Genomic DNA, 26,801 nt, shown 5'->3' with positions numbered 1-26,801 from the left:
ACATGTGACACATGATCACAAGTCTGGTGGCTTGCAACAACACAACACACGCTTGTCATCTCACAGTCATGGAGGGGCCTTGCTCGCTCTGGATGCTCGGGGGTGGGGGGATCCTTCCTCGATGGGTCTGGCATCTGGCGCTGAAGGGGCAGCTGGCTCTCCTGTCCCCGCTCTTCATCCCTTCGGCTCCATGCGGAGCCCCTCAATCTGCGGCCATCACATTGCTGTCCGGTCGGGCAGCTGTGGTGCTGCCAGTAATGTTGGGGTTCTCGGTAAAATGCTATCCACGGGGCTCCTGGGGCACACAATTGGTTAAGCATCTGACTCTTGGTTTCAGCTCAGTTGTGATCTCAGGGTCATGAGATTGAGCCCCATGTCAGGCTCTGTGCTCAGCATGGACCCTACTTGGGATTTTCTCTCCTCCTCTCCCCCTCTCCCTGCTCGCTTTCTCTCTCTATCTCAAATCTTTAAAAAACCCCCCATTCAGGAAGTGGGGTCTGCTTTAAAATCAATGAAAACTGTGAGGCTATAAGGAATAGAAAATGCATGGGCCCCTTTGTAGCCTGGGATAAATCATTCCCAAACATGTGGCAAATGCAGATGCCAGCTCACTGTAAATAACAGAGATGAAGGCTGAGAAAGAAAAAAAAAGGTCTTTGTTCCAGAAGCAAGGACAGGTCAAAGACAAGGGAGCGGTGCCTGGGTCTGCATTCTGAGGCTCAAAGAGTGTAATCCTCCGTGCCCTGGCACCCATTGGGGAAGCCGGGTGGTGTCGGGTCTCTGCTGCTCATGGCAGGGCTGAGGGGCTCTGGAAGCCGCAGGGACCTGGGAGAAAGCCGGCCGCCTCCTGGAGCATCCCGACCTCCCCACGGGGGCCAGCGTGCTGTGCTTGCGGAGGCTGCTGAGCAGGCGTCAAGATGTCCCAGAGAGAGGAGGAGACGGGGTGGCTTCTGGATCCCGATCAAACACGAGCTAAAGGGGTGACTGGAAAGCTTGGAGCCGCCTGCACCCGCCTTCCTGCTGTGCTAGGGCAGGGAGCGGGGAGGGCAGTGTGGGGTGGGAGGGGGAGGAGTGGCAGTTCCCGAGCGCTTGCTAAGCTGCATGGGCAGTATGCTGGGCAGCTTGCAGACCTGACGAGGCTGTGAGCGCTGGCCCCATTTTATAGACAAGGAAACCGAGGCATAAGGAGTCACTGTTAGTACATGGCGAGACCCAGGACCGCCTGACCTTGAGACACCAGGCTCTCTATCTTTCCCTGAGGACCTCTGCAGCCAAACTCATCAGTACAGAGCAGATACCCCACTACCCCAACCTACCCCAGCGGCCTGAAGCAGCATCCAGGATGTGGCTTTCTTACTGGTAAGCAGTAGAAATCAAAACCCTGCAAGAGTCCTGGGAGGAAACCGTCCGGAGCCATTGCGCTTTGATTTGAGAGGGAGCACGCCTGCTCATCTGCAGACGTAATCATTGCACTTGAAATGGTGAAAAACCGTCCGTGCGTGTTGTTAGCAGACAACCCAGGCCGTCCTGTGGTGTGAGGGCCTGAGTGACCCCTTCTCCGGCCCGATCTGGGGCCTCCTTTTGTTCTTCAGCCTCTGGACCTCATTTCTGAGGCTGTGGAACTCAGACATTTCCTCCTCCCCACCAGGAAGAATTGCATGTTACCCTGAAATCACCCACAATTTTTCTGTAGCTGCTCCGCCATCCGTTGGAGCAGGAGTTGGCCAAGTTCCTCTGTAAATGACCTCCAGGTCGTCCGTGTTTGAGGAAGGTGGGCCGCGCTGTGGCTGTCGTGCACCCTCAGCTCTGTGGATGGCATGTGAAAGAGCCGCGGGTGATAAATGATGTGTACGTGTCCCTGTGTTCAGTGCAAATCCATTCACAGAAGCAGATGGATTCGGCCCCTGGGCCGTGGTTTGCTGACCCCGATCCTAGAGTAGGCGAGGGGCTGAGTTCAGGGCTGGAAGTGCTCACGTGGAGGGTTTCCCCAGCGACACCCTAAAAACCCCTACCCTTGCATGCTTGTGGGGTGGAGGTGTCCTGTTTGCAAGGAGACCGTATTGGAGGTGACAGACAGGGCGGGTTCCTTCCGTTTGCTTGGCAGTCTGATGTCTCCAGCAGGTCAATCCGATGCACCCACATCTGTTCCCGTCGGTGGTAAGAACTGCTTAGACCTGTGGCTTAAACATCCGTCATACCTTTTCCTGCTATTAAATGCTGCATGGCGGCCCACGGCAGGGTGCCAAGTGGCCATTGCGGTTGTGTCAGCAGGCACTTTGGGAGATCCTACACGGGTACCCCTCTTAGACCGTGGTCCCAGGGAGAGTGGCTCTGGGTGCTAGGGTTCGCACAAACCCCAGATGGCTTTGGCGTCTTCCAGCTGCTCCGTGTCTTGTTTTCTGTGCTTGCTGAGTGGGCGCCGAGGGTGAGATGAGAATGAGTGAGGCCATTTGTTCAGTGTTTTCTAGACTTCTCTCTTTTTTAACAAATCCAGCACGTATAACCCTCTGTTTAAGAGGAGCTCTTCTGGGGTGCCTGGGTGGCTCAGTGGGTTAAAGCCTCTGCCTTCAGCTTAGGTCATGATCCCAGCGTCCTGGGATCTAGCCCCGAGTCAGGCTCTCTTCTCAGCAGGGAGCCTGCTTCCCTTCCTCTCTGCCTGCCTCTCTGCCTACTTGTGATCTCTGTCTGTCAAATAAATAATAAATAAAATCTTTAAAAAAAAAAAAAAGGAGCTCTTCCTTGGAAGCTCGAAATGGGGGTCGGATCAGAGTAGATGCTGTTGCTGCAGAAGGGGGTGTGGGGGCACGGGGGCCTGTGGCCACGAAGCTCTGGGGACGGCTACTCAAATCCCAGGAACCTTCCAGGAGCCGGTAAGAACCCTGTGTGTGGTGTGAGGCCGTAGGAGCCTGCAGCCAAGAGACATAGCCCCCACGGGGCCATTCCTTCCTCCTCAGGCCTCTCGGTCCTCGTCTGTAGCAGGAGTGAGCTTGGGTTAGTTGGTGCTCCTGGCTCGTGGTGATGGGCCTCTGTCTTTTCCTAGAGTTTGGCTGAGGATTCTTGAGAATTGCTTCACATCTTAGTAAGCTAAGCCTAGAGAAACTGGAGACCATTGTCGATTTGTACTTGGCCACGTCTGTGGGTGGAAAGGCTGTGGGCAGATCCCCTCATGCGTGCCGTCGAGATGGGGTGCGTGTGTCCGTGAGAAGTGTGTGGCTCCTGGCTCTTGCCCCTTGCTTGCCTCCCAGGCACTACTCTGCCTCCGGAGGGACTAAGCAACATGCCAGCTAGCCCGGGCTCTCCCCTGCTTACCTCCCCTTGGGGGCTTCTCGCTGTTTGCGCAAGGACCAGAGTCCCATTGTTTTCCCTTGGTGCTTCAGCCTCCTCTCCAGCAACCCTCCCTCCACATCACTTGGCCCTGTCCGCCTCCCAGACGCCTTAGCTGTCCCTTTTCTTCTCCACGGACTTGCACACCATAACAGTGTCAGTAGGTTGTCTGAAGACGGTCTCCCCTGCTGGACTGGATGCCACGTGAGCCCCAGGCTTTGTGTCTCCCATTGGCTGCCGCCCCCCTGGTGCCAAGGTGTCTGACCCTTAAGAGGAACTTAGTACAGTTTGTGGACTCAGTGTCTGGACGGCTGGCAGGTGTTTGCCTCCATGGACTGGAGAAGTTGGCTCACTCGTGGGGCAGTGTGTGCTGGGTCCCAGCCTTCTCTCTGTGCAGCACCCTTGAATTCCACCCAGGACAAACGGGAGCAGCTGCTGCTTAACAGGCTCTCGTTCTCTGCCAGGCGCTGGCAGGGTGGGTCCTGAGGGGGCCCCTGGGGCCCCCTCACAGCTGTCCCACGGGACAGCCTCAGTTGCCCCATTGTACCGGAGGAAGTGGGGCTCAGAGAAAGGCGGTGGCTTGTTTGAGGTAACACTGTGAAGTCAGAACTCAGTCCCAGCTGACCGAAGTCCCAATCTAGCCCTTCTTAAAATATTATTTACTGATGAAGAAATCACAGCATGTTTTCATCTCTAAAAAGCTGATAAATACTGCTGGTAACTCAGAATCCAGAAACACAAAGTAGTTTTCCTAATCATCCGACGCGCTTCTCTAATGCTGCTTCTCCCACGTTTTTAAGCTGGATCCTGTGATAGCCTCTTTGTAAGACAGGGACATAGTGTCATTTTTCTGGGCCGAGACTAGAAAGGTAATTCAGTCATTCATTTGATCATCCAGTTGATCAGAACTTATTTTTTCCAACATTCTACCGGAAAATTTTGAAACAGCTCTGTTAATTTCACTGTAAACACCTGCACACCCACCACGAACATCCCGCCATTACCAGCTCACTGTCCTTGCTTTTCCTTGTATCCCCCTGTCCCCCGCTTTCCCTCCTGCCCTTTATACCCTATCAGTTCATCTTTTCTTAAATGGATTTCACAGCAAATTGCTGGTTATCGGTACATCCTCATTGCACGCTCTCTGTGTTCTGACAAGTGCCTGCACCTGTGCGGCCCGAGACCCAGAACTTTGCCGTCACCCAGAATGTTCCTCGATGCGCCTTCCCGGTCGGTCCCCACCTCCTACCTCAGACTTAGTCGCTGTTTTGCTTTTCCCCCCATCACAGACACAATAAGTTTCCCCTTTAGTTTAAAATCTCAAGGTTGTGACATTTATTTTTTTGAAAGGGTAACTACTCTTGAACATAGTAAAACTTGATAAGGTATAAAGTTGTACAGTAAAAAATACCTCTGTCTTCCTCACGCCCTTGCTTTTCAGAGCCCTCCCCCTACAGGCATCCATGGTTGGCCGTTTCTGGTGTCTTTCTGGAAATGGTTAACGTGAATGCGTGTCTGTCTTCTGGCTTCTTGATGAAAATAGAACTTTATCTGACCTGTTGTTTTGGGTCTTGCCCTTGTCACTTGCTGTCATATCCAGGAGGTCGTTTCATGTTAGCAGAGGAGGTCCGTGCTGTTCTAGTACTTGTGCCGCTGGGCTCTGCTGGTACCATCTTATGGAGCCATTTCGCTGCCAGCCCCCCTGGCTCTTACTGCTGTCCACGGTGCCGCCGTGTTGTCCCGGCAGAGCTGGGCTGCTTCTGTCATCCGCGCATCTCCATTACTCGCAGAGAAACTTGATGTTCATCCTTAGTTGACTGGGCACTTTCCTCTCCCTGAAATTCCTTTTGCTCCAACATTTACTGAGCAACTAGTGTGTGCCTGATACCGCCGTGGGTTCTGGAAATACTGTCCTTGAGACCCTCATAGTCTTTATGGAGAAACTGACCCATCAAAACCGAATTCACAGAAGTGTCGCAGTGCACACTGGTTCACGTTTCCGGGGCTCCCAGATGATAGTCTCGAAAACTCCTGAAAGGTCTTGTAAAGCCAGTGGTTTACTCACAACGGAGTCTTGGACCTCAGCTGATTTTTTTAAACCACAGAATGCCTCTCATTGTTCATAGAACAAAACAACAAATGAACAGATAAATCCAGAAGCCTGAACGTGGTCCAGACCTGGGCTGGGTGCCTCCTGTGGGCCCAGAAAGCCCAGGCCGACCCAGTGCTCAGAGCATGGGCCGGAGCCCATCCATCCTCTGCCTTGGCCGGCCACGCTGGAAGACAGCCGTGCCATTGCACATTTTGTTCCTTATTTTTTTTTTTTAAATGAGAAATTGGGGTGGGGGAGCCGGGAAATAGTGGTCGTTTTTGGCAGTGCAAAGTGAGGGCTAATTGCTTAAGGAGAGGCTATTTGCAAAGATCGATGAGGGAGAAAGTGACCCTGGCAAGCATAAATCATGGGTGTCATTTCGTGATTGGGACAGAGATTGGTTGCTCTGTGATATCTGCCTTTTGCCTTTTTTTCTGAACCGTAAATCTGAGAGCCGTGTAATTAGAAGAGAGAGATGACAATTCTCTTCCTTTGATTTTTCTAATCTTTAGACCAAGTTATCCTTCTCATGCATGAAGATGGTGAATTTGCCACAAAGCAGTTTCAAAATAGATCGACATTTCAGTGTGGAAATACAGCTTATATCATCATTCATTTCATCTGTCACAAATACTGATTCCGTGTCCATGCTGGGCCAGGCACGGGGCTAGGCCGCCGTCTGTCCCGGGGCGTGCGTCCTCCCACTCCCAGGGAGGGCGGCCGGCTGCACAGCACGATCCGGAGATGATCGGAGAGTTGGCTATAATAGGGAGCACTTAGTTTTGCCCATCGGGGCAGCTGTCTCCTAGGAATGTGTATTTTAGCTGAGTCTTGAAGGGTGAGACAAGGGCCGGCTGTACCGACACGTTGGGAGAAGGGAGTATGGGAATGTGACTTGAGAGAATTCTTGCTTGAGGATTAAAGGTGTGAATACGTTGGCACATGGTAGGTGTTGAACACATGTTGGGCGGGGGTCCCCTCGTCTTTGTGGATTCTTTCTAACAGGGCACTCAGAGGTTGTCAGAGACAAGTAAGTGAGGAGGAAACCAGGGTTTGTTGAAGCCGGGTGACATCATGACGGTCGGTGGGAGCCTCCCTCATGGTCAAAATGCCCGATTTTCCGTTAGTCCATGGAGACTTGATGTGTTCTGCTTGGAGTCTGCAGGCTGACGTGTATATGCAAACATGGGAAAGGACCTGGGCTTTCCTGGGGTGAGAGCCGGCCGCCTCGGACTGGGTCAGGCTCATGCCTTGTTCTTCTAGGCCTGGTGCCTGCCCAGAAATCACCCTGTGGTATCAAAGAAGACAGGCGGTAAGAAAAGTGTAGGGTTTTAGACGCATGTGTACACCTGTGCATATCTACTCTTTTTTTTTTTTTTAAAGATTTGTATTTATTTATTTGACACAGAGATCACAAGTAGGCAGAGAGGCAGGAGGGAGGGGTGGGAAGCAGGCTCCCTGCTGATCAGAGAGCCCGATGCGGGGCTCAATCCCAGGACCCTGGGATCATGACCTGAGCCGAAGGCAGATGCTTAACCCACTGAGCCACCCAGGCGCCCTGTGCACATCTACTCTTGAGCGGCTGAGTCTTCGGGGACCTTCTTCACTGCATCAGAGCTCTCTGCACCAGCAGAGCCTCCTCACTGTGGATCTGGGTTAATTCAGTTTCTGCGGTTCCCAGAATGCAGAAGCAAAATGCAAAGACCGAGGACTTTGGAGCGGGAGGCAGCATAGCTTGGTGACAAAAAGTGTAGACTCTGGAGCCAGACCCACTTGCATTTGACTCCCACCTCTGTCACTTACCAGCTGAGTGGCCTTGAGAACGTTGCTTTTTGGGCTGCCTGGTGCTCCGCTGAGTGGTTTCCCTCTGACGACTGGGGCTGCCGCCATCCGGGGCTCCACGGTGCCGAACATCCAGGATGGCACACCCGTTCTCCTGGCAGTTGGTGCTGACCTCATGGCGTCTCTGATTCTTCCATTTATCCACACCGAACCCTCTTGTCCTTGCCTGAGAAATGGGAGGGACGCCTGTGCTCACAGGGCTGTGAGGAGGAGGCTGTAGGAAGAGTTGTGATGGAAAGGCACTGTGTAAAGCAGGCAGCCTTTGACGATGCCTGGTGGTGGTGTGTGTATGTTCGCAGCCCCCCAGGACTGGGAGTGAGGGCGGCTCCCAGGAAGGGGAGTGTTCTGTGTCCACCTTGGCCGCCCCTGCTCGGATCCTGATTCTAGAAGTAGAAGGAGGTAGACTTTTTCCTGTGGTGCCGGCAGTTGCCTGATCAGTTCTTACCTCTCTTCCTCCCTCCTTCCCTTCCTATTTAAATAAGCATTTACTCAGCGCAACTGTCATTCTTTTTAGCAGAATCTCTGTTATCTAAGCTCTTATCCTAGGCTTGAAGAGTTCCCAGTCAGAGCACTAGGGTAAACCAGTGTCTGAATTCCATGTTGGCATCGTGAGGGGCTGTGGTTAGCTGTTCCCACCATCCCCCCAACCAGAGACCCAGGAAATCCTGAGTCAGGAGAGATGGGGGGAGCTTCTTGGCTGATGCACCCCAGAAGCGGATTCTCTGTGAGTCTCACCTGTCCCTCCCCATCCATGTGTCTGTAACACCTGAGCTATTTGTCCAGGAGGACCCAGGAATCATGGGTTCTTTGTTCCTCCCGGAACGGACTCGGCCTTTCCTGTCCCCGCATACTGCTGTGTGAGTCCCCAGGCCACAGGCTGCATGGGACCTGCCTTGCCTGCAGGGAGGAGGGAAGGAGGGCATCCATGCTGCTCACCACTTTTTTATGTTCCCAGCTGAGGGTGAAGCAAATGGGCTAAGTCCCAGGTCCGACCTCCAGGATCGCCTGCAGCTTCAGGGGTGTGACAAGGGGTGTTTGTGGCCTGTGGCAATAGAAAGTTGATTTTTCTTACAAAATACTCCCTGCCTCACACTTTTTTCATTCCAGACTGTGGAGTAAAATGAGCTTTCTGGATGAGGACTGTAATGACAGGTGGTACCGGTCCGGACAGACAGCATGAAAAGACAAAATGTTAGAATTGCTCTAAGTTTGGGTATCGGTGATCAGCCTGCAGGTGCTGTCGAGCTTGGCCTGATTTGCTAGATACATTCCGGAGTTTGGAAAGGTGACAGATTCTGTTCCAGCCAGCCTCCCCGGAACCCACCGAGACACGTCAATGTCTCCTGGCTCGCTGATGCCGATAATGCCACGTAATGAGAAGAAAAGCTCCTCATTCAGGAGGGTTTAACGCCTCCCAACCACACAGATCCATTGTCCAAAATGTTCCCTAAAAATCAGCATCCCTGAGGGTTAACTTATCCGTGAAGAAGAAAATGCCTTCTGAGAATGGATCATTTTAGAAGAAGCTTTTTTGTTCTTAGCATTGTAAAGTGATGTCTGTCCTTAAAACCCTCACCTCTTTTACTTGAGTTCTTCTGGTCACCCTTTCCCTTCAGCTCTGTGGGGTCAGCCCAGTCAGAACCTACCCTTTACCCTCACGTGATTCCCTGGGCCCAAGCTCTGTTCACGTCCAGTCTGAAATGAGGTAGAGCTAAAGGCGGCGGCGTGATGTGCGTTAACAGTGCGGCACGTGTCTTCAGAGCCCCGGGGACCCCTCCCCCAGTCTGCTTCCCTGCTTCTCGCGTCATGCACAAACAACCTTCCCCAGACCCGGGTGCGGGCAGGTAGGCTCAGAGAAGAGAGGCCAGGAGCCGCCCCACAGCCATGCGGGAGAAGGTGCTAGAGTCCTGGCCACGTCCACGGGGCTCTGCGAGGAAGCGCCAAGGGGATGTCTGTTCCGCGACGTGCCTTCCGAGCCTCCCCTTTGTCCTTTTCCATCCTGCCTGAGTGAGAGAAGAGCGTTGGAAGGCAAAGTCACTATGTTCTGGCTTTCTGCACTGCAAGTGCATTTTTGTGGCGGGGGTGGGTTGGAAAGAGTATCTTGTTTACTCTACACAGTAATACGAGAGATACTTAGTATATAATAGATGTCTGTTTATGGTTACACGAGTCAGGCACACAGGCACTTTCATCCGAGACAGCACAGGAAAGTTCAGATACATCCCACACGTCCGTCTGCCCTCTCTCTCCTGAGCTCTGCCAGGGTCATCCTTCCGACCTGCTTCCTTCTCACCTCACTGATACGGGGACATCCTAAGTCACAGAGGTACCCACACTGGGCATGTGCAGCTCCCACGGAGACCAGGAGCTGTTTGCTGTGCCATTAAAAATTTATCAGAAACCCTCTTTTGGTGAGATAATAGGTTTTTATTTAAATGTTTAATTGGCAGTACATTATTTCAAAGCTCCAGCGATGCAAAGGAATGCTTAATAAAAAGCTTCCTTTCCAGTGTGTGCACCTGCTGTGGAGGCCGCCACTCCCACCCCCTGGTGCCTGCGTGGTGCCCCTTTTCTAGGTGTCTTCAAGGTCACTGCTAATGCTTCTCTATGTAAAAACGAACACAACTTGATAGTCTTAACTCTCCGATTTGGCGCCCCAGGTAGCGTGTTAGACTTGCCGTCTGCACCCTGCTTAGGCTCTCACTTGATCTGTCCTGGAGATCTCATTACAGCACACGGAAGGCTGTTTTGTTCTTCAAATCACATTGAAAATTGTTTTCTAAAGCAATGGATTCAAAAGATACACTTTTTTAATCTTAATGGAAATACAGCAAATGAAAATTCAGCCTCTTTCTCCGCATTCCCACTCCTACGGCATTAGCAATGATGGCCTCTGTTGGTTTTCTTATGTATTTCTCCAGAACTGTTATTATGCTTGTACCCTTACGGGTGTGCATGTGTAACTCCCCCCCCCTTTTTTTTAATCTGGCCATCTCATACAGACATGTTATAATTTCCTGAATCATTTCTCTATCGTTGGACCTTTAGATTGTTCGAAAAAAAATTTTTCGACGTGTCTGAGCAATGGAAGGAGGAATGGTCTTTGTAAATCCTGGTCCGTGTCTTGGATTATTTTGTGTAGATAGATCCTGGGCGTGAGCTGTCTGGGTCAGAGAATGTTGATGCAGGGACTGTGGATGCGGCCTCATGGCTTCCCTAGTAGATGAAACCGCCTCTCTGGCCAGCCGTCCACGGGAAAATGATGCTCACCCTCACAGCAGAGACACACTCAGCCCCAGCCCAGATTTTTTTTTTTTTTTTAAACTGTGCCTGTTTTTTTTTTTATTAAATTTTTTTATTTTAATAAACATATAATGTATTTTTATCCCCAGGGGTACAGGTCTGTGAATCGCCAGGTTTACACATTTCACAGCACTCATCATAGCACATACCCTCCCCAATGTCCATTTCCCCACCACCCTCTCCCGTCCCCCCTCCCCCCCGCAACCCTCAGTCTGTTTCTTGAGATTGAGTCTTTTATGGTTTGTCTCCCTCCCAATCCCATCTTTTCATTTTTTCTTTCCCTACCTCCCCCCAACCCCCCCGCCTTGCATCTCCACTTCCTCATATCAAAGAGATCATATGATAGTTGTCTTTCTCCGATTGACTTATTTCGCTAAGCATGATACCCTCTAGTTCCATCCACGTCGTCGCAAATGGCAAGATTTCATGTCTTTTGATGGCTGCATAGTATTCCATTGTGTATATATACCACATCTTCTTTATCCATTCATCTGTTGATGGACATCTAGGCTCTTTCCACAGTTTGGCTATTGTGGACATTGCTGCTATAAACATTCGGGTGCACGTGCCCCTTCGGAGCACCAAACTGTGCCTGTTTTTTTGTTGTTTTTTTTTTAACTGAGCTTTTCTCAGATTGGCAGTGGGCAGGATTTTTCCTTCCTGGGTTTGGAGGAATCGCTCAATAGCGGCTTGTTAGCAAAAGCTGCTCTTGGAGCCCATTGTTACTGCTTAGCTCCACACACGAGGGGCTCAGGTGGGGTGCTTCTCGCTCCAGGCTGCCGTATGTGGGGTGAGAGATACCCTTTGGGCTGATGGGACAAATTCTCTGTTGGTGTCAAGGGTGACAGAACGCCCTGCTTTTCTCAGTAATTGCCAAGTGATTTGTACAGTGCGCAGTTCCTGAGAACGCCCCACCTTCAGGCTCTGTTGTGCATAATCTGCAGGTGGCATGTTTTGTGTTCAGAACGACCCTATGAGGTGTAGGACTGTCCTGCCTCTTTGACACGTGAGGACAGTATGGCACAGGTGTTGTCTCCTGGCCACAGGGCCGGAAACAGCTGGAGCAGGGGTTGACCCTGAGCGGTGTGCCCCCTGAGCACAGCCTCCATAACCATGGCCTTCTCCTGCCTCAGAGGGGGTTACCTTCTGTGTGTCCAGCCCCCTGGGAAGGGTTCAGGTTTTACCACCTTCTACCTTGTAGCTGGTTTTCCCTGCCTTTGCTGAGGGTTTGGGGCAGAAGACCCTTTGAAGTTGGACAGACCTAAACTCAGATCCGCTTCCTGCAGGTGTGGCCTTGGGCAAGGTCTCAGCCTCCCTGAGCCTGTTTCCTCATCTGTGAAGTGTGTGTGTGTGTGTTGGGGGGGCGGGGCCCTGCCCCTCCCTGAAATTGTTAGGGAAACGGACGAACATGGCAAGTAACACGGAAGCTCTGACAGGTGCGGGGCGAAGTGCGAGCTCTTGCCCTCGAGAGCCCTCAGCCTCCCTTTGGTCCTCCCGGTTCCCATCGTCATCCTTCCAGTTGATGAGAAGCTCCGTCCTCGGACGTGACTGTAGTGTCACCATTTCTGGAGCAGCCACTAGTGCTGAGCGTTTGGCGGTCTGCCTGACGTCGTGCCTGCCATCCGGCCAGACGGTGCCGCGTCTTTCACCCAATCCCGCTCCCGTGGGGCCCGTCTGAGTCAGCAGCCACAGCTGTGTGCCGCCTTAAATTGCTCCTGCCTCACAGGCGGCGAGGGGAGAGCCGTCTGGAGCCGACGCTGGCCTTTCGTGTTGATGTCCTAGGTGTGTCTGTGTGTGCGATGTTCATCGCGGTGACAGTGGATATTTTTTCCACTGCTCATTTGATCTCTCGCATCTCAGATCCTAATCAGGCCTTTAGAGCTGCAGAATTACATGATTCTGCGGGCCTGCTATTATCTCAATAGGACTGGTGGTCCTCTCTCCGTGAAGAGAATGGGGATCCCTCACCGTGCCGTGTTTTCATTACCAGAACAACCGTCACTAACCGTCCTTCCACAAAATCACTTGTGCTTTCCCAGTGATTGCGTTTTCACCTCGGTCTGAACAGGAAATGTTCAGGGAGCACTGAGAGGCAGAGTTCTTGCGTGATGGTGCAAAACCGCAGTAACCAAGATGCGTTTTTTTTTTCTCCCTTCCCCCTATCCCGATGGCAGGTGCCCGGAGATTTGAGTCAAACGTCTGAAGACCAGAGTTTGTCGGATTTTGAAATGTAAGTCCACGGCATCTGCCCACCAGGGGCCTTCAGAAATAGGACTCTGTTGTTTGGCTTGTGTCCCAGAAGACCACAGGGGGATACTAAAATCACTGTTGCAGGGTGCACGGGCTGATTTGATATCTTAGAGGTGAGAAGTTGTTTGCCTGCAGCCCGAGTCTAGCCTTCAGATGTGTCTTACTTCTGTTGCTGGGTATTGGGAAACAATTAATTTTTGGGGTCAACATTTAGGATTTGGAAGCTATCATATAACATGTACATTTCACTTAAAAAAAAAAAAAAAGTCTCCACTCCTTAGCAGGCCGCAGTGGGAGCTGAGGGACACACTGTGCTGGGGAATTGGAGTTTACAACCCCTGAGTTACTGGAAACAGCAGTGGTTTGGGGCATGGGTCTGATCTGTTACTGGATGTGATTCTCTCTGGTGTGTTTGACAGTAAACTCCTGAAGTACTCAGTTGGCAGATGAGGATGCCTTGGGGTTTGGACAGGTAGTCCCCTTGGATTGCTAAAGCCAGCGGAGGGGGTCCCAGGTTAGAGCCCAACAGAGCCTCTCTCTGCTGTCACTCAGTTGTCCCAAGCAGAAGGTGGCCCAGCCAGAGAGAAGGTGTCATCGGGGCTAAACCTGCCTTTGGAGGGCTAGGGCCGGGCCTCGGAGCATTGACCAGAGCCAGGCTGACCTTCCCGGCCATCCCGGCTACAAGTCTCACACCGGCATGACCTTGGGCAAACCTCTAGACCTTGAGCCCAAGTTGCTCATTCATACAGTGAAGGTCACGCTACCCACCTCACAGGGCAGTGGTGGCAGTGACAGGGAGGTGATGCAAAACGCTGAGGGTTCAGGAGGCTGCTCGGTCCTTGGGCGGCTGTCAGGCTGGTGTAGGGTGAGGGGGTTGACGTGAGGTGAAGCCATGAAGGATCGAAATCAGGGGTGAGCTTGCCTCCCATGGGCCTGTGGTGGGGGGGTACAGCATGAAGAGGATTATGGGATGGCAGCCTGGTGGGGGGCCGGGGTCGGGACAAGCTGGGCAGAGAGGTGAGGGCTGTAGAGGAGGGTTTCAGAGACTGTTGTGAGACAGAAGGCTCACCATTACAGCAAAATCCATCAGGCACTTCCTGTGGGGAGGGGTCATGCCAGGTCCCTGATGGAAGACACGAGCAAGCCACAGCCCCGCCCTCAAGCAGCCACTGCCTGGTCCGGCTCCATCCTCCCGGAGATCTGCAGCCGCTCCCTTGGGCTTGTGCATCTCCTCTAAAGCCAGAGGGAAGCACCCATTTTACTCTCACAAGAGGGAGGCCAGAGTCCCTCACGTATTTTGCACAGAGGCCACTGCGACTCCTCTGACTCATCCAGTCTTTCCTGCTCAGGATTGTTCCTCGCAGACCAGGTCCTCTGTGCCTGGCGTTGTTCTCACCCGCTGAGCCCCCTTGACAGCCCCGCAACATGGGTGTTGTCCTCCAGATGACACATGGAAGCCAGGATTCCAACCGAAGCAGACTTGATCTGGGCTGTGCCCTTCACACACGTCAACCCCCCTGCCCGAAGCACCTGTCTAGCCTCAGCCTGTGTGATGCCTCCGACCCAAGTGACACCTCAGCCCCCCGCCCCCGACCAGCGCCTGTCCCTGTCCTGGGATCCAGGATTCCTTGGTGGCACTAACAACAATGATACCTAAATGATGTCTCTTAACAATTAGAAACATGTATGTACCTAACAACGGAGCCCCAAAACTCACAATGTGAAAGTTGACAGAGACGATGGGAGAAATAGCCAGAAACTTCAATACCCCACTTTCCGTGTTGAGTAGAACAACTAGAGAGGAGACCGGCAAGCAAACAGAGGACTTCGGACAACCTGTGAACCAGCTCGATCCAACAGGCACATGGAGATCCCTCACTAGAGGACACTTTCTTCTTCAGTGTACTGGAACATTCTCCAGGCTAGACCGTACAGTAGGCCACAATACAAGTGTCTGTAAACTTAAAAACATGGCAGTTACACAAAGTGTCCTCCTGGACCGTAGTGGAATAATCGTTGAGGGGATGGTCTCTCTCCCTCTCCCTGAGGGTAGGGACTGTGTCTGCCTGCTTCCTTGTTCCATCTCCAGGATCTGGAGTAGTGACTGATGCATAGTAGGTGTTCAGTAAGTGCTTGCTTTATGCACGAAGAAACAAATGAAAGAATGAACATAAGAATTAATGTCTAGGAGAGAGATGGTCATGTAAATCGTTCCTTTAAGATTTTATTTATTTGAGAGAGAGCGCGAACGTGAGCAGGGCGGAGGGAGAAGCCGACTCCTCTGCTGAGCAGAGAGCCTGATGCAGGACTCGATCCCAGACTCTAAGATCATTACCTGACCTGAAGGCAGAGGCTTAACCGACTGAGCCACCCAGGTGCTCCAACAATTCTTTTCTTTTTTTAAATGGTTTTTTAAATTTACTGATTTGAAAGAGGGAGAGAGAATGCGAGAACACAAGCAGAGGTGAGGGTCAGAGGGAGAGGGAGAAGCCGATTCCCTGCTGAGCAGGGAGCCCGACACAGAGCTTGATCCCAGGACTCGGGGATCATGACCTGAGCTGTAGGCAGACACTTAACCAACTGAGTCTTTTTTTTTTTTTTTCTTAAGATTATTTATTTTAGAGAGAGAGAGAGAAAGATTACAAGTAGGTGAAGCAGAGGGAGAGGGAAAGAGAATCGGAAGCAGACTCCGCACTGAGTGTCAAGCTTGAGGCAGGGCTTGATCCCACAACCCTAAGATCGTGACTTGAGCTGAAACCAAGAGTCAGACATTTAACCAACTGTGCCACTCCAGTGCCCCAGTCATGGAAACAATGCTCTGAAATGGAAACAATGCCCTGCAAGGGAGAGATGCCTGAGGCAGCCCAGGGTGTCTCGCCCTTGCCAGTCAGGAAGGTTAATGACAAGCAGATTGTTTGGTACGTTTTTGCACTGCACCCACCCCCTTGACCGAAATGTAAGGGGAGCACTTAGGCCCCGGTACAATCTGGGGGACCTTTCCAGGAGGAAAGCCCTTACAGGTACAAGCCAACTTGATGGCTCAGAATTGCAGTTTTTACTCGGAGCTCTGAGGAAGTGATGAATTATCTTGTCCCCTGAAGGAGGTTAGCACCTCATCTCAGAGCTTAGAAGGAAATGCTGCTTCAGGGGAGAACCATTTCTTTGTGAAACTAAACTGCTCTCCGCTGTAGAGATGGGGAGGCCACTGAGTCACGGAATCTTCCACCATCTCCAGTTGTCTTCTAAGTACAGGAGGCTGGCGCGTGGCTAGGAGCTGCTCTTGAGAGAGGAGGAGAGTTCAGGGAAAAGCATTTAGCCCTGGAATGACTCTAAGTAGAGGCCGGGACTGGAACCTCCCAGCCCTTCCGGAATTGTGCAGTACCGTTTTGATGATCGCTAGGGCTGATTTTCAAGCATTAGCGACGGTCGGCGCATCTGTCCTCGAGCCTTGGATTCCGCTGGTGGAAGATGAGCGGTGGTGGGTGCGTGGACCCAGAGACTCCCAGTTGGGTCAAGTCATCTCATAAGACAAAACTCGCAGAACTGACAGAACCAGAGTGACCCTTGAAGGCCCCTTAAATATCCTGTGAGGACTAATGGGGTTACTGTAGGTAAAAGCGTCGAGTACTGCATTGTAGGTTCTCAGTAAATGATTCGCACTTGAATTTAAGTCTTGGCTTACTGGAGCTATACAGTGTTTCTGGAAAGTTGCAAGAGGGGTGTTTGTGCCTGCCCTCCGGGTTTCCCCTTCCCCACCCTGAATAGCTGTTGCTTGCTTAGCCATGCACGTCCTGAGGCTCCTGAGCCTTTTTGCGGAGTCTGATCTTAAAAAGGGGTGCCAGGGTCTAGAGCCAGCACAGGCAGGAGGGGGCGTGACTCCTCTGGGTGGTCATCAGCGCATGTGACCCTCATAGCCGCCTGGAGGCTTCTGATTATCAGCCCCTTTTTCAGATGAGGAAACGGGTTCAGGTAAATTCTGAGTCACGGTGACTCAGTTGTAAGAACAGAAGGACAGCCCTTGCTCGTTTGGAAGTTCAGACTGTGAATGTAAAGAACACACAGGCACACACACAAGTCCCCACAGAACAAGGCTGGGGGCTGGCTGAGCACGCTCACACTGGTCCCGTGGACTCCTGTGTGCCCTGGCCATTGTCGTCAGTAGCTTGTGGGTAATGCCTCTTAGAGAAGATGGTTTCCTCTCACTTTCTTGGTAAATTAAAATGACAACTTTGGATCTTTCCTTTGGGCAGATCAACCCGGGCACTGATCAACGTGTGGATCCCGTCGGTGTTTCTCCGGGGCAAAGCGGCGAACGCCTTCCACGTGTATCAGGTGAGTCCCTGGTTTTCAGGTGGGTGTCCCCGCTCTGGCAGGAGGGACGGCTGTTTGTGGCGCTGTGGTGCCACTGCCTGTCGGTGGCGGAGTGCTGTACTCAGGCGGCATTCCGACTGCCCTGCCTCCCTGAGGAAGCGGTCCTTCCATTATCCATAGGGGAGGGACCAGGTGCGGCTTTTTCGGGCCGGTCAGGCCTCGTGGTGTGGCCTCTGCAGATCTGAGCTCAGACTGCTGGACCGGAGATGGGGTCTATCGACTTGTGTTGCAAGCACGGGGTCCAGGTATCAGTGCGGCCTCAGGTGTGCTAGGACCTGTGGCCGGACATTTGCCACTTGGATCCCCTGCTCAGGTGTCCTCTTGGAGCCGGCGCTCTCATCAGCTTGATGGATGGCACTCTGCCTATCTGGGAGGTTTCAGCATCTCTCCAAGAAAAAAAAAAAAAAAAACAACAGTGAGCTTGAAAAGAGGAGCCCCAGTTTCCATTTTGTAACCTTAAGTGAATCTCTGTTTCCTCATCTGTAGGTCGGAGACAGTCCTACCACTTACCTTGCAAAGCTCTTGTCAGGTTGAGGGACGTCTGGCACCCTGTGTAACCTCCATGTTCTCGTCTTGATGCTTCTCAGTTCCCAAGTGCTCGGCCTGCATGGTCTTCGGGGGCAGGCCTGTCGGCGGGTGTGTGATTTATAGGCACAGGCATTAGCCTGACGCATGCATCTCAGCACCTCACGGACCGATGCACTGGGGTAGGGCAAGGCAGCTTGCGCCAGAGTGATCTTAGTTTACGTGTTGGTCTGGACAACGGCAGTTAGTAAGTAGCAGGTTCATGAGTGTTGGAGAACCTGAGTGTTTGTGATGCTCTCAGCTGGGGCTTGAAAAGAGAATTAGACATGACGGACTTCCTTGTATCCTGTTTGTTGTCTTTCTTCTCGAATGCCAAACCAACCAAAACCCTCTTCCCTGAGTTCTCACTTGAAGTTCTGCTTTGTGGTCATCAGAAAACTGGAAGGCGTTGCCTGGAGGGTGGAAGGGGTGAAGCCGACAGCTTTGTTTTGGAGCAAAATTAAAATGTGATCTCACTTGAGAGGTTTCCTCGACCTTTCATGTCTGACTCTCCCCACCCCCACCCCGCCCGCAGCCCAGGACAGGGTCTGGCAGGTTGTAGCGTCTAGAAGTCAGTTATGAAATGAGACGGACACAGCCCATGTGCCGTTGCCTGGGAGATGGTTGCCACGGTGGTCACGGTGGCATCTGTGCCCCTCTGCCCCATCCTTCATGGCTTCGGAGCGTTCCTGGGTGCAGTCCAGGAGTCGCCCGCATCAGCCAGAGCCACTTTGTCTCACACGGCGGGCTCTCCGAAATCTTTCCCGACGTGACCTCTGGAATGCCGCTGTTTCTGCTCTTCGCTAACAGTGCTTCTGGCTGGTCCCTTAAGAGCAAAACCCGAGCTTGTGTTCGGAAACATTGGAGAAAGCTTTTGGTTTGCGGTGTTTTTTGTTTTTTTGTTTTTAAAGATTTTATTTATTTATTTGACAGAGAAATCACAAGTAGGCAGAGAGGCGGGTAGAGAGAGAGGGGGAAGCAGACTCCCCGCAGAACAGAGAGCCCGATGCGGGGCTCGATCCCAGGACCCTGAGATCATGACCCAAGCTGAAAGCAGAGGCTTAACCCACTGAGCCACCCAGGCGCTCCTGCGGTGTTTTTATCATAAGCGATATTGGATAGAAGGAGACTCATTTAAAATGAGGGTACCATTGGACATTATTTTTGTTAGTTTAAAAAAGTGCATTCTGTATATCTCTCCTAAAGAGTTGAGATAATTTCCAGAGAAATTCCTGTAAAAGAATGATAAAATAGAAGTAAAAAGTGAGATAACAGGGTTCAGGAAAATGCGAACTAGGAGAATTTGAATTAAGGAAACTGTGAACATCGCACATGTCTGTCACAAGCCCCTATATGATCATTCTCATAGGTTGGTGAATTTCCTGTGGGCTTCCTGGAGGTCTGTGTGAAAATGGAAAGGTGGCTCTTTTGGATAATACCATGGCTAATGAGAAGAAAGTAAGTCAGCTCCTCAAAGGGAGCTGGGAGAGAAACTTGTGCACGGGGCTTCAGATTAAACAATACTGAAGGATGTAGGAGACAGTCCCCCACTACGTCCCTGTGACAAATCGCTGTCACACTTTATCAGATCCCCCTCACAGGGGCCAAGGGCATAACCTACCAAAGGAAGCAGTTCATTTGATGAGCCAAGAGGAAAGGCTCTGCACGTGTGGTTCCCTCGGTAGATCTGGGCTTTCCAGTACAACAGCCACTGACTACGTGTAGCCATTTAAATTTACATGAACTAAAATATAATAACATGAAAAAGGCGGTTCCTCAAGTCTGCTGGTCACATTCGAGTGCTCAACAGCCACACGCGGCTCGAGGCCACTGTGCGGGGCAGCACAGACACAGGATATTTCTGTCACTGCAGAAAGTTCTCTGGGGCGCTGGGGGGCTAGAACAGTGTCTCCAGCCCGAGCGTGGGGAGGCAGCTACTTCAATGTGTGCTTGGTCAGGCTTTAGAAAGACAGAGGCTGGACATGAGCTACCAAATCCTGCAGGGAGGAAGCCACTTCCTTTTCAGCTCTTCCCTGGCTTGGGGTTCCCAGGCGGGGTGGGAGGAGGCCCCGAGCGTGGCCCCCATGCCACCTGCGCTCTTCAGTCTTGCTGTTGAGCAGAGACCGGAACGCCCCAGCGGAGAGCCTCACCAGGAACAGACCTGAGCCTGGTCGTACACGTTGTTTTGTTTTTACTGTGTTTATTTATACATTTGCCTTCTAGTTATGGCACAGAATCCTGTTTTCCACCCACCACGGTGATGCATGTTCCTTTTAAAATAAAGTTAAGAAGAAACAAAGCTAGTCTGGTTTAAAAAAAAAAAAAGCAAAAACCAAAGCAACACTATGTAAATGATTATGCAAGCAGCAAGGGTTTGGGGCAGCGCTATGTGACCAGTCGTGTTCGGGAAACGTGAAGTGGAGGGAACGGACAGTGTACAGTAGCTCACTAATGGTGACAGTCCCCCCAGGAAGCCACAGCAGCCGCTGCCTCTGGCTGGTCTGTGTGCATTCTGTCCAGTAGCTCACTGAGCCCTCACACCTGCCCCGTGAACAAACACTTCTTATCACCATCTTATCAAGGAGACAGCGAGGCACGGAGAAGCATCTCCCTCAGTAACACGTTTTTCGCCCAAGTAGTAGTTTCTCCAAAAAGGTCCCAGTTGGCAGAACTTCTGAGAATGAGGCTGGAGCTCTTCAAAAATCCGAGAGGCGAGGGGGACAGGTAGCATCATGCTGGAGAGCCTGCTGCGAGGTTTGGAGAAGGAGCTTCTGGGTGCCAGTGAGCGAAGCTAGCTCCCCGCTGTGGGTGGTGCCAGGGCTTTCACTGCGTATTGTGGGAAGGGGTCGGGAGTTGTGTTTTACACAAGGGTTTCTGGGGAGAGGTGCCGTCCTCGGACAGGGTTGAATGCAAGATCTTAAAAAACGGTTTGTGCCTTCGAGTGCTGTGCTTTCCGCACTTGGCCCCCACGTCCGAGATGGGGGCCAGGCACATTTGGGCACTTGGAGGAAATGGCAGCATTTGAACAATTCTCAGAACACCAGTAAAATCCATGTCCAGAACTATCATCCATGAATATTTCTGACGCTTCTGGCCCCTGCTAACGCTTGGCTGCCAGCGGACACTAGCCAGGGACAAAATGACTGAACAGCAGCAAATAAAATGGCAGAAACCGTTTACTAACTGGTCTTGCTAAGTTTTCGTCTTTCCCGCTGTGTTAACACAGCGTTGTGCTTGTGAGCTCCATTTTCTGTCACTTCTGTGTGGTAGTTACGTTTGTTGTTAATCAGTTCCTGGTTTATACCTTTGCGATTATTTGATCGTACTCCCCAAATCGCCTGACCTCCAAACAAGATTGAGGTCCACTGTCTTGAATATTCTGCTGTTGTGTTTATAAAGGGAGGTCAGGCCTTTAAAAAAAAAAAGAAGAAGAACCACCTGCCTGTTTTTCTCCTAAGCAACTATTACAGCCACTAAACTGGTATGAAATAATCCGCCAGTACCCTTACTTTCTGAACCCTCAAGTCTTCGCCTTTGAAAAGAACTGTGAGCTGTAAGTACAGCCGAAACCGGTCCTCTATGTGGGATTAATTTCAGCCTTTGAACTTAACCACCGGCGGCACTAGCTACTGGACGATATTCCGTCTGCACAACCCAGCTAATTAGGTCTCCTTTGTATTAAAAAGGAATGTCGCTTTGTTTCAGCAAAGCTCTTCCCTTCTTGAATACGTCCCCTTTCCTGGAGACCGCAGGGTGTCCCTTGGCTCAAAGGAATGGCAGTGCCCGGGGAACTCCCATCCAAAAGGAAATCGTGTCCCCTGGGCAGCCATTCTGAAGGTTTCTTCCAGAGGAGCGTAGTTTTTACACGTGACACGGGGAATCCATTGTTTCTCCTGTTAATAATAGATCACAGGGCCTGGGAGGGCTGCGTGAGGCCGCAGGTGGTGGGGAGAAGGGCGATGTGGTGGCTCTCGAGGCGCCGGGCTTCTCAGCCATTCCTTTTTATCCTCTTCCCCCAGAGGCTTTGCCCGAGGGTCCTCGGGTTCCATGCCTGCGGCTCTGTGCTTAGGCTCACTCCGCGTGCGACGGTGCAGACGGGGGTTCAGTAAGCAGAGGAGGCTGAAACAGAATCCAGACCCCCAGCCGCAGCGTCGTGGGCTCTGCGAAGCCCCTGCCCTAGCAGCACCGTTCCGGGACCGGGGAGATGGGGATGGGTCCCAAGGCAGACACGCTGCTCCCTCCCAGCCTCTGGTCCCTCATGCCACACTCGCTGTGCCAGAGGCCGGCAGGAAAGGCAGCTGGGCACTGGGATTGCCCGGGGTCCTCGCAGTCCCCGGGGGCTTCGTGCTGCGCGGTGGCAAAACCCTGGAACCGCTGGCCTTTGCTCCTGCTCACTCTTTCCCGGAGAACTTTGCACCCCACCAAGTCCAGCACCTGCTCGCCTCTGAGGTTCACGGCACGTTAACCTCCAGCTGTTAGTGGACGCTGAGGGCTTCCGACAGAGCCCGGTTCAGGCGACAACAGAGCCAAAACCAAACAGGCTGTTTTCCTCACTTTGGACATACGTGCCACCATTATTCTGTTATAGCTTCTGTCTTCCCATGCAGGAAGAACTATTTTTTTTTCCTTTGACGGTACAATTCCTTTCTTCATCCCAAAGCTGTTTTATGGAGGGCCTGCTGTATGCCGGGCTCAGCTATTTAGGGAGCGCCTGCTGTATGCCGGGCTTGTGCGAAACTACAGAGCCAGTGGTAGGCAAAGCTGTTTGCTAAGGTTAACTTCTGCCGTCTCTGAGCAGACAGTCTAGTGGGGCAGACAGATGCTGTTGAGTAGACCGAACATCTTTTCACGAGAAGGGCTGAAGGGAGGGGTGCGGATGGGAGGGACGAAGGCCGCTCGCCTCGCAGAACTACAGACCCGTCCGGTAAAGTGTTGAGCGCCGTGCCTGACGCGCCACTATGAGAAAACCCCCTTCAGTGATCTGAGAGCACTTGCCTGGGATAAGCTGTTACACCTGGAAGCAAATACCGGCTAATTCCCCGCCCCCCCCCCCTCTCCCCGTTCAGTGAACGTCTCTGGGCAGGTTCATTTGTTCAAAAAAGCCTTTCTTTAGCATTTCCTTGATCAAGGGCTCCACATCAGCTGCCCCATGGGCCGCAAGGAGCAAGACAGTTTTGTCCTCAAAGTTTCTGGGTCAGCTGAGCAGGCGGGACCCCCATTGAAGCCCCGGAAATGGAAGGTGGGGAGTGTAACACTCCACAAGGCTCCGTAGCGCGTGCGCTCTTCCACCCGAGGGGGGCCAGTGCTCAGAAAACAGTATGTACCCTCAGAGTTGTTGACGCGAGACTCCATCAAGGCCTGGAATGTTCAGTGCCCGGGCCCCAGTACCCGAGAGTCTGGCCAGCTGGGGACTGCCTGGTTGGTGCTGGATTCAGTCCTGTTTTGGATCTAAGTCAGTTACCAGATTGGACCAGTGGCTTTACTCACACACGTACGTCCTCGGTGTCTGTTGCCACTGGAATCCAGGTGGGGTTGGCCTCCAGGTGCCCCGCCCCCATTCTGATCCTTCTGTTCGCTGGCTCACGGGCGTGTTTCCATGGGGAACCGTGTCTTGGTCGAGGGTGGTCGTGGAGGCTGAGTCTGAGCAGGCCTGGAGACGTGGATGGCAGAGCCCTCAGGGCACAACGCTCGGCTGGACCCAGCGTGATGCTCTGATGTGATCCCGGTCACGTCCCGGCCACGGCTCCTCAAACTGGGACAGCGTGGGAGAGGAGCTGAGCGCCCTTGTTCTGACCAGGACACTAAATCCTGAGATAACACCGAGACTGAAACCAGCCCAGACTGGAGCAGAACTCTGGGGCTTCGCCACTTGGGTCCCCTACATGGAACACAACCCAGAGAAGTGTTGAAAGCAAAGAACTTGTGTTGCTTGTCACAGGTAAGGAGGCCGGGAAATAGATCTCAAAGCTCTGTGTGTCTCTGGCATTCATGCTGGGAGCTTTTGTTCAGGACAGCAGAGGTGGGGGGCAGGGATTGTGACACATAAGCCACCTCTACGTTTTCTGTTACATAAGCCCTTTGCTTAAGGACACACTTCGCGCATACATGTATTATATGTTCAAAACCAGTGGTGGAAAACCCCACCTGTAGGAGGAGATCTTAGTGTTGTCACGCGCCCACAGTAACGGGGTGGGGGGCATCTCGGGGACTTGGGAGCTGCTGTTTCCGTAAAACAGACACATCGTTTTTCCGCTTTTGTCCCTGTCCCCTCCTGCTGACAGCTTTCAGTTACTCAGAGGACGGAAACTGCTGGGAGTCCTAACGAAACGTAACGGAAGGTGTTCATTGGCTTGCCTCACGGAAAATACCAAGGGCAGACACGCTTGAATTCCAGGGACTTGGTGTCATGAGGATTCCGTCTCCCATCTTTTGAGGAAGTAGCTTTTCCCCAGTGTTGGCTCTGTCTGCGCGCACAGACGTGCTGACATCTCCTCAGCTCAGCGGAGCCCAGCAGAGGAGACCCAGGTCTCTTCCCGGGCCCGCAGCATTCCTAGGACCGGTGCAGACTCGTGGTGGTGTGGTCCTAGCCCTGTCTGCGGGGGCTTGTGTCCGAGCGGATGGCGTGCTTTCAGATTCTACACCTCCTTCTAAACCTTCGATCACTAGGATTTGGGGTATTTCTCCCAAGGGCAGTGAGGACACTCTTAGCAGCAGAAGGGGGCCTGGTGCCAGCACACGTCCTTGGGAGCCTTTAGGCTGTGCACGGCACAGACTTGCCTCCAGAGCCAGCTGTGTGGAAGACACCTTTATGCCAGAGTTTCTCTGAGGGGAGAATTCTTTGTTCGTGGGGGGAGCTCGCCTGTGCCTTGAAGGCTGTTGAGCACCGTCCCTGGCCGCTGCCCAGTCACCAGCCATACTGTCCCTCTAGCTGTGACAGCCCAGGAGCTCTCCAGACATTGCCAAACATCCCCTGGGGTCATCATCGCCCTAGGCTGACAATTGCTGCTCTACATGGATCCCTCGAAAGCTGTTACGTTTTTCTGTTGTTGATCGTAAATGGGACCCTATGATGCATGCCTTCCTTTTGAGTACACAAATCTCTCCCTCCCTTCCTCCTTTTAAACTTCTGCACGTTATTTCCTAGAATGAGGGAACCATTACTTAGTATTCTGATGCTGGACATTTAGATTTTCATTTCCTGGCCATAGCCAACAAAGCTGCCAGACTGTTCTAGTACAGATCTCTTTGTACGAACTGTCGCCGTGTCTTGTGGATAAGTAGCTAGAAGGGAATTTGCGAAAGGGGAGAATGTATACGTTTTTTATTGTAATAGGCCTCGGTAAATTGCTCGTCCGAAGGCTGAATCAGTTTTCAGTCACACCAACAAGGTGAAACAATGTTCTGTCCCCTTGTCCTAGCCATCATCGGGTATTAGCAATCTTGAAAATTTCACCATTCTGATAGAGGGAAAAGAGTACATTTCATTGATGCTTGAATTTGCATTTTCCTTACTGCCCGGGAGGGTGGGCTTATGTCTTTGCTTTAACGTGCCCTTTGTGTTTTGTGTGCGTGTGAATTGTCTGTAGATGTCTTTCCTGGTTGTTTCATGGCATCGTTCATCGCTTCATTACCCATGTGTAGGAGTGCTGTGGGTAGTAATCCTTTGTACTCTGCCTTTCAGTCTTTGGCATGTCTGATGAATGAGGTTTACTGAGTGTTCTTCTGTTACCTGGTCATCTCATCTTGGGAAGCGAGGAGTTCCTTGGTTGACCCGCTGGGGTATACTCTACCTTACTCTGTTTATTGTTACAATAGCCCCAAGATCTTACAGATGTCTTTGCCCACCTCTAAAATGGAAAGAGCATGTTCAGAATGGTGAGTTAATAACTTGTCCAAGGTCTGAGAGTAGAAGCATCAGAGCCAGGATCACTACTGGTCTCTCTACTCGTCTAGGGCTTTTTCTTAGACTCCCAGGCTACCTCCAGAGGACAGAATGGAGTCCAGTGAGCAGAAGTTGGAGGGAAATAGGTTTTGACTCATCTGTGGATCCCTCAAATTGCCTGTTCATGTCTCTCCAGCCATCCTGCAGTAGGCTGGGTGCTGGGGATGTTGTGAGTGATAGAGACGTAGTCTTGGTTGCTGACTTCTTGGTATAAGGAAGATTGAACGTGGAGAGCTGATCAAAGGCAGAGCGGTCTTACCAAGTATTGATCTTGACAAACCCCTGCCCCCTGCCACATTTGACCCTGTTCTATGCCGGAGGGACCAGATGACCTCTGAGGCCCCTTTCCAAGTTTGTAAGAACTTAACTGACACATGTATCTGGTCTCCATGGGCAAAAAGGACTTTTTTTTTTTTAAACTGTCATGGCATGAAAAGTGGATACACAGTTACTCCTCCATCTGACCCCATTACTGACCCTGGTGCAAGAAGCAGCCAACGTACTGACTGTCCCCAGCCTTGGATTTCTTGGAGGAGGCTTTGTCTGGGCCCCTCGCTGCCGGCCAAGTTAGGACAAGAGACCGAGACTTGCCCCCAGAGCAGGGTGCTGCCACATTCCACACCTCGGGGGCTCAGTAGAAGCCAGGGGCCTAGGTTCTCGCCAGGGTTCTCCTGTGGTCGTCGTGGCCGTGGCTTCCATGTTTACATCTCTAGTCTGGACCTGCCCTGAAGTCTAGACCCAGGCGCACAGTGGGCCGTCCAGTACAGGCTGTGACCTGCAGCTCTGGGAGGCACTGCTGCTCACCGGAACACCGGCTGTTCACCTGCCGGAAAGGTCGGCTCCACGGAGCCACAGCTGTGTCGTTTTTGCTTGCTGCTGTGTCTCCAGTGCTTAGAATAGGGGAGCAGCTCATTACACGACGGATGGATGGATGGATGGATGCATGCATGCATGGACGGATGGACGGACAGACCAACGAACCATCTTGACTCCGGTTCTCCACCCAAAGTAAGATTCTGCTAGGCCCCTCTCATCAGAGTGAGAAGATCTCACTGTGGAGAACACTGTTGGTCTATCAGACTCTTCCCTAAACTCCCTGGTCCTTCTGGATGA

At 52.1% G+C, this 26,801-nt stretch overlaps 1 protein-coding gene across 2 annotated transcripts in view; it reads left to right on the top strand.

Annotated features, from left to right (window-relative positions):
* The window catches only part of SNX29 (sorting nexin 29), a 476,114-nt gene that overhangs the window by 330,518 nt on the left and 118,795 nt on the right, over positions 1-26,801 (top strand). For both annotated transcript variants that reach the window (XM_080829802.1, XM_080829803.1), the window contains exons 17-18: positions 12,736-12,791; positions 17,062-17,143. In XM_080829802.1, coding sequence (XP_080685928.1) covers positions 12,736-12,791; positions 17,062-17,143 — 138 coding nt within the window. The remainder of the gene's footprint in view (positions 1-12,735; positions 12,792-17,061; positions 17,144-26,801) is intronic.

Source organism: Martes martes (assembly GCF_963455335.1).
Source record: "Martes martes genome assembly, chromosome: 18".
Lineage (NCBI taxonomy): Eukaryota > Metazoa > Chordata > Mammalia > Carnivora > Mustelidae > Martes > Martes martes.
The sequence above is the reverse complement of the archived record's forward strand: the minus strand, read 5'-3'. Positions and strand labels throughout refer to the sequence as shown.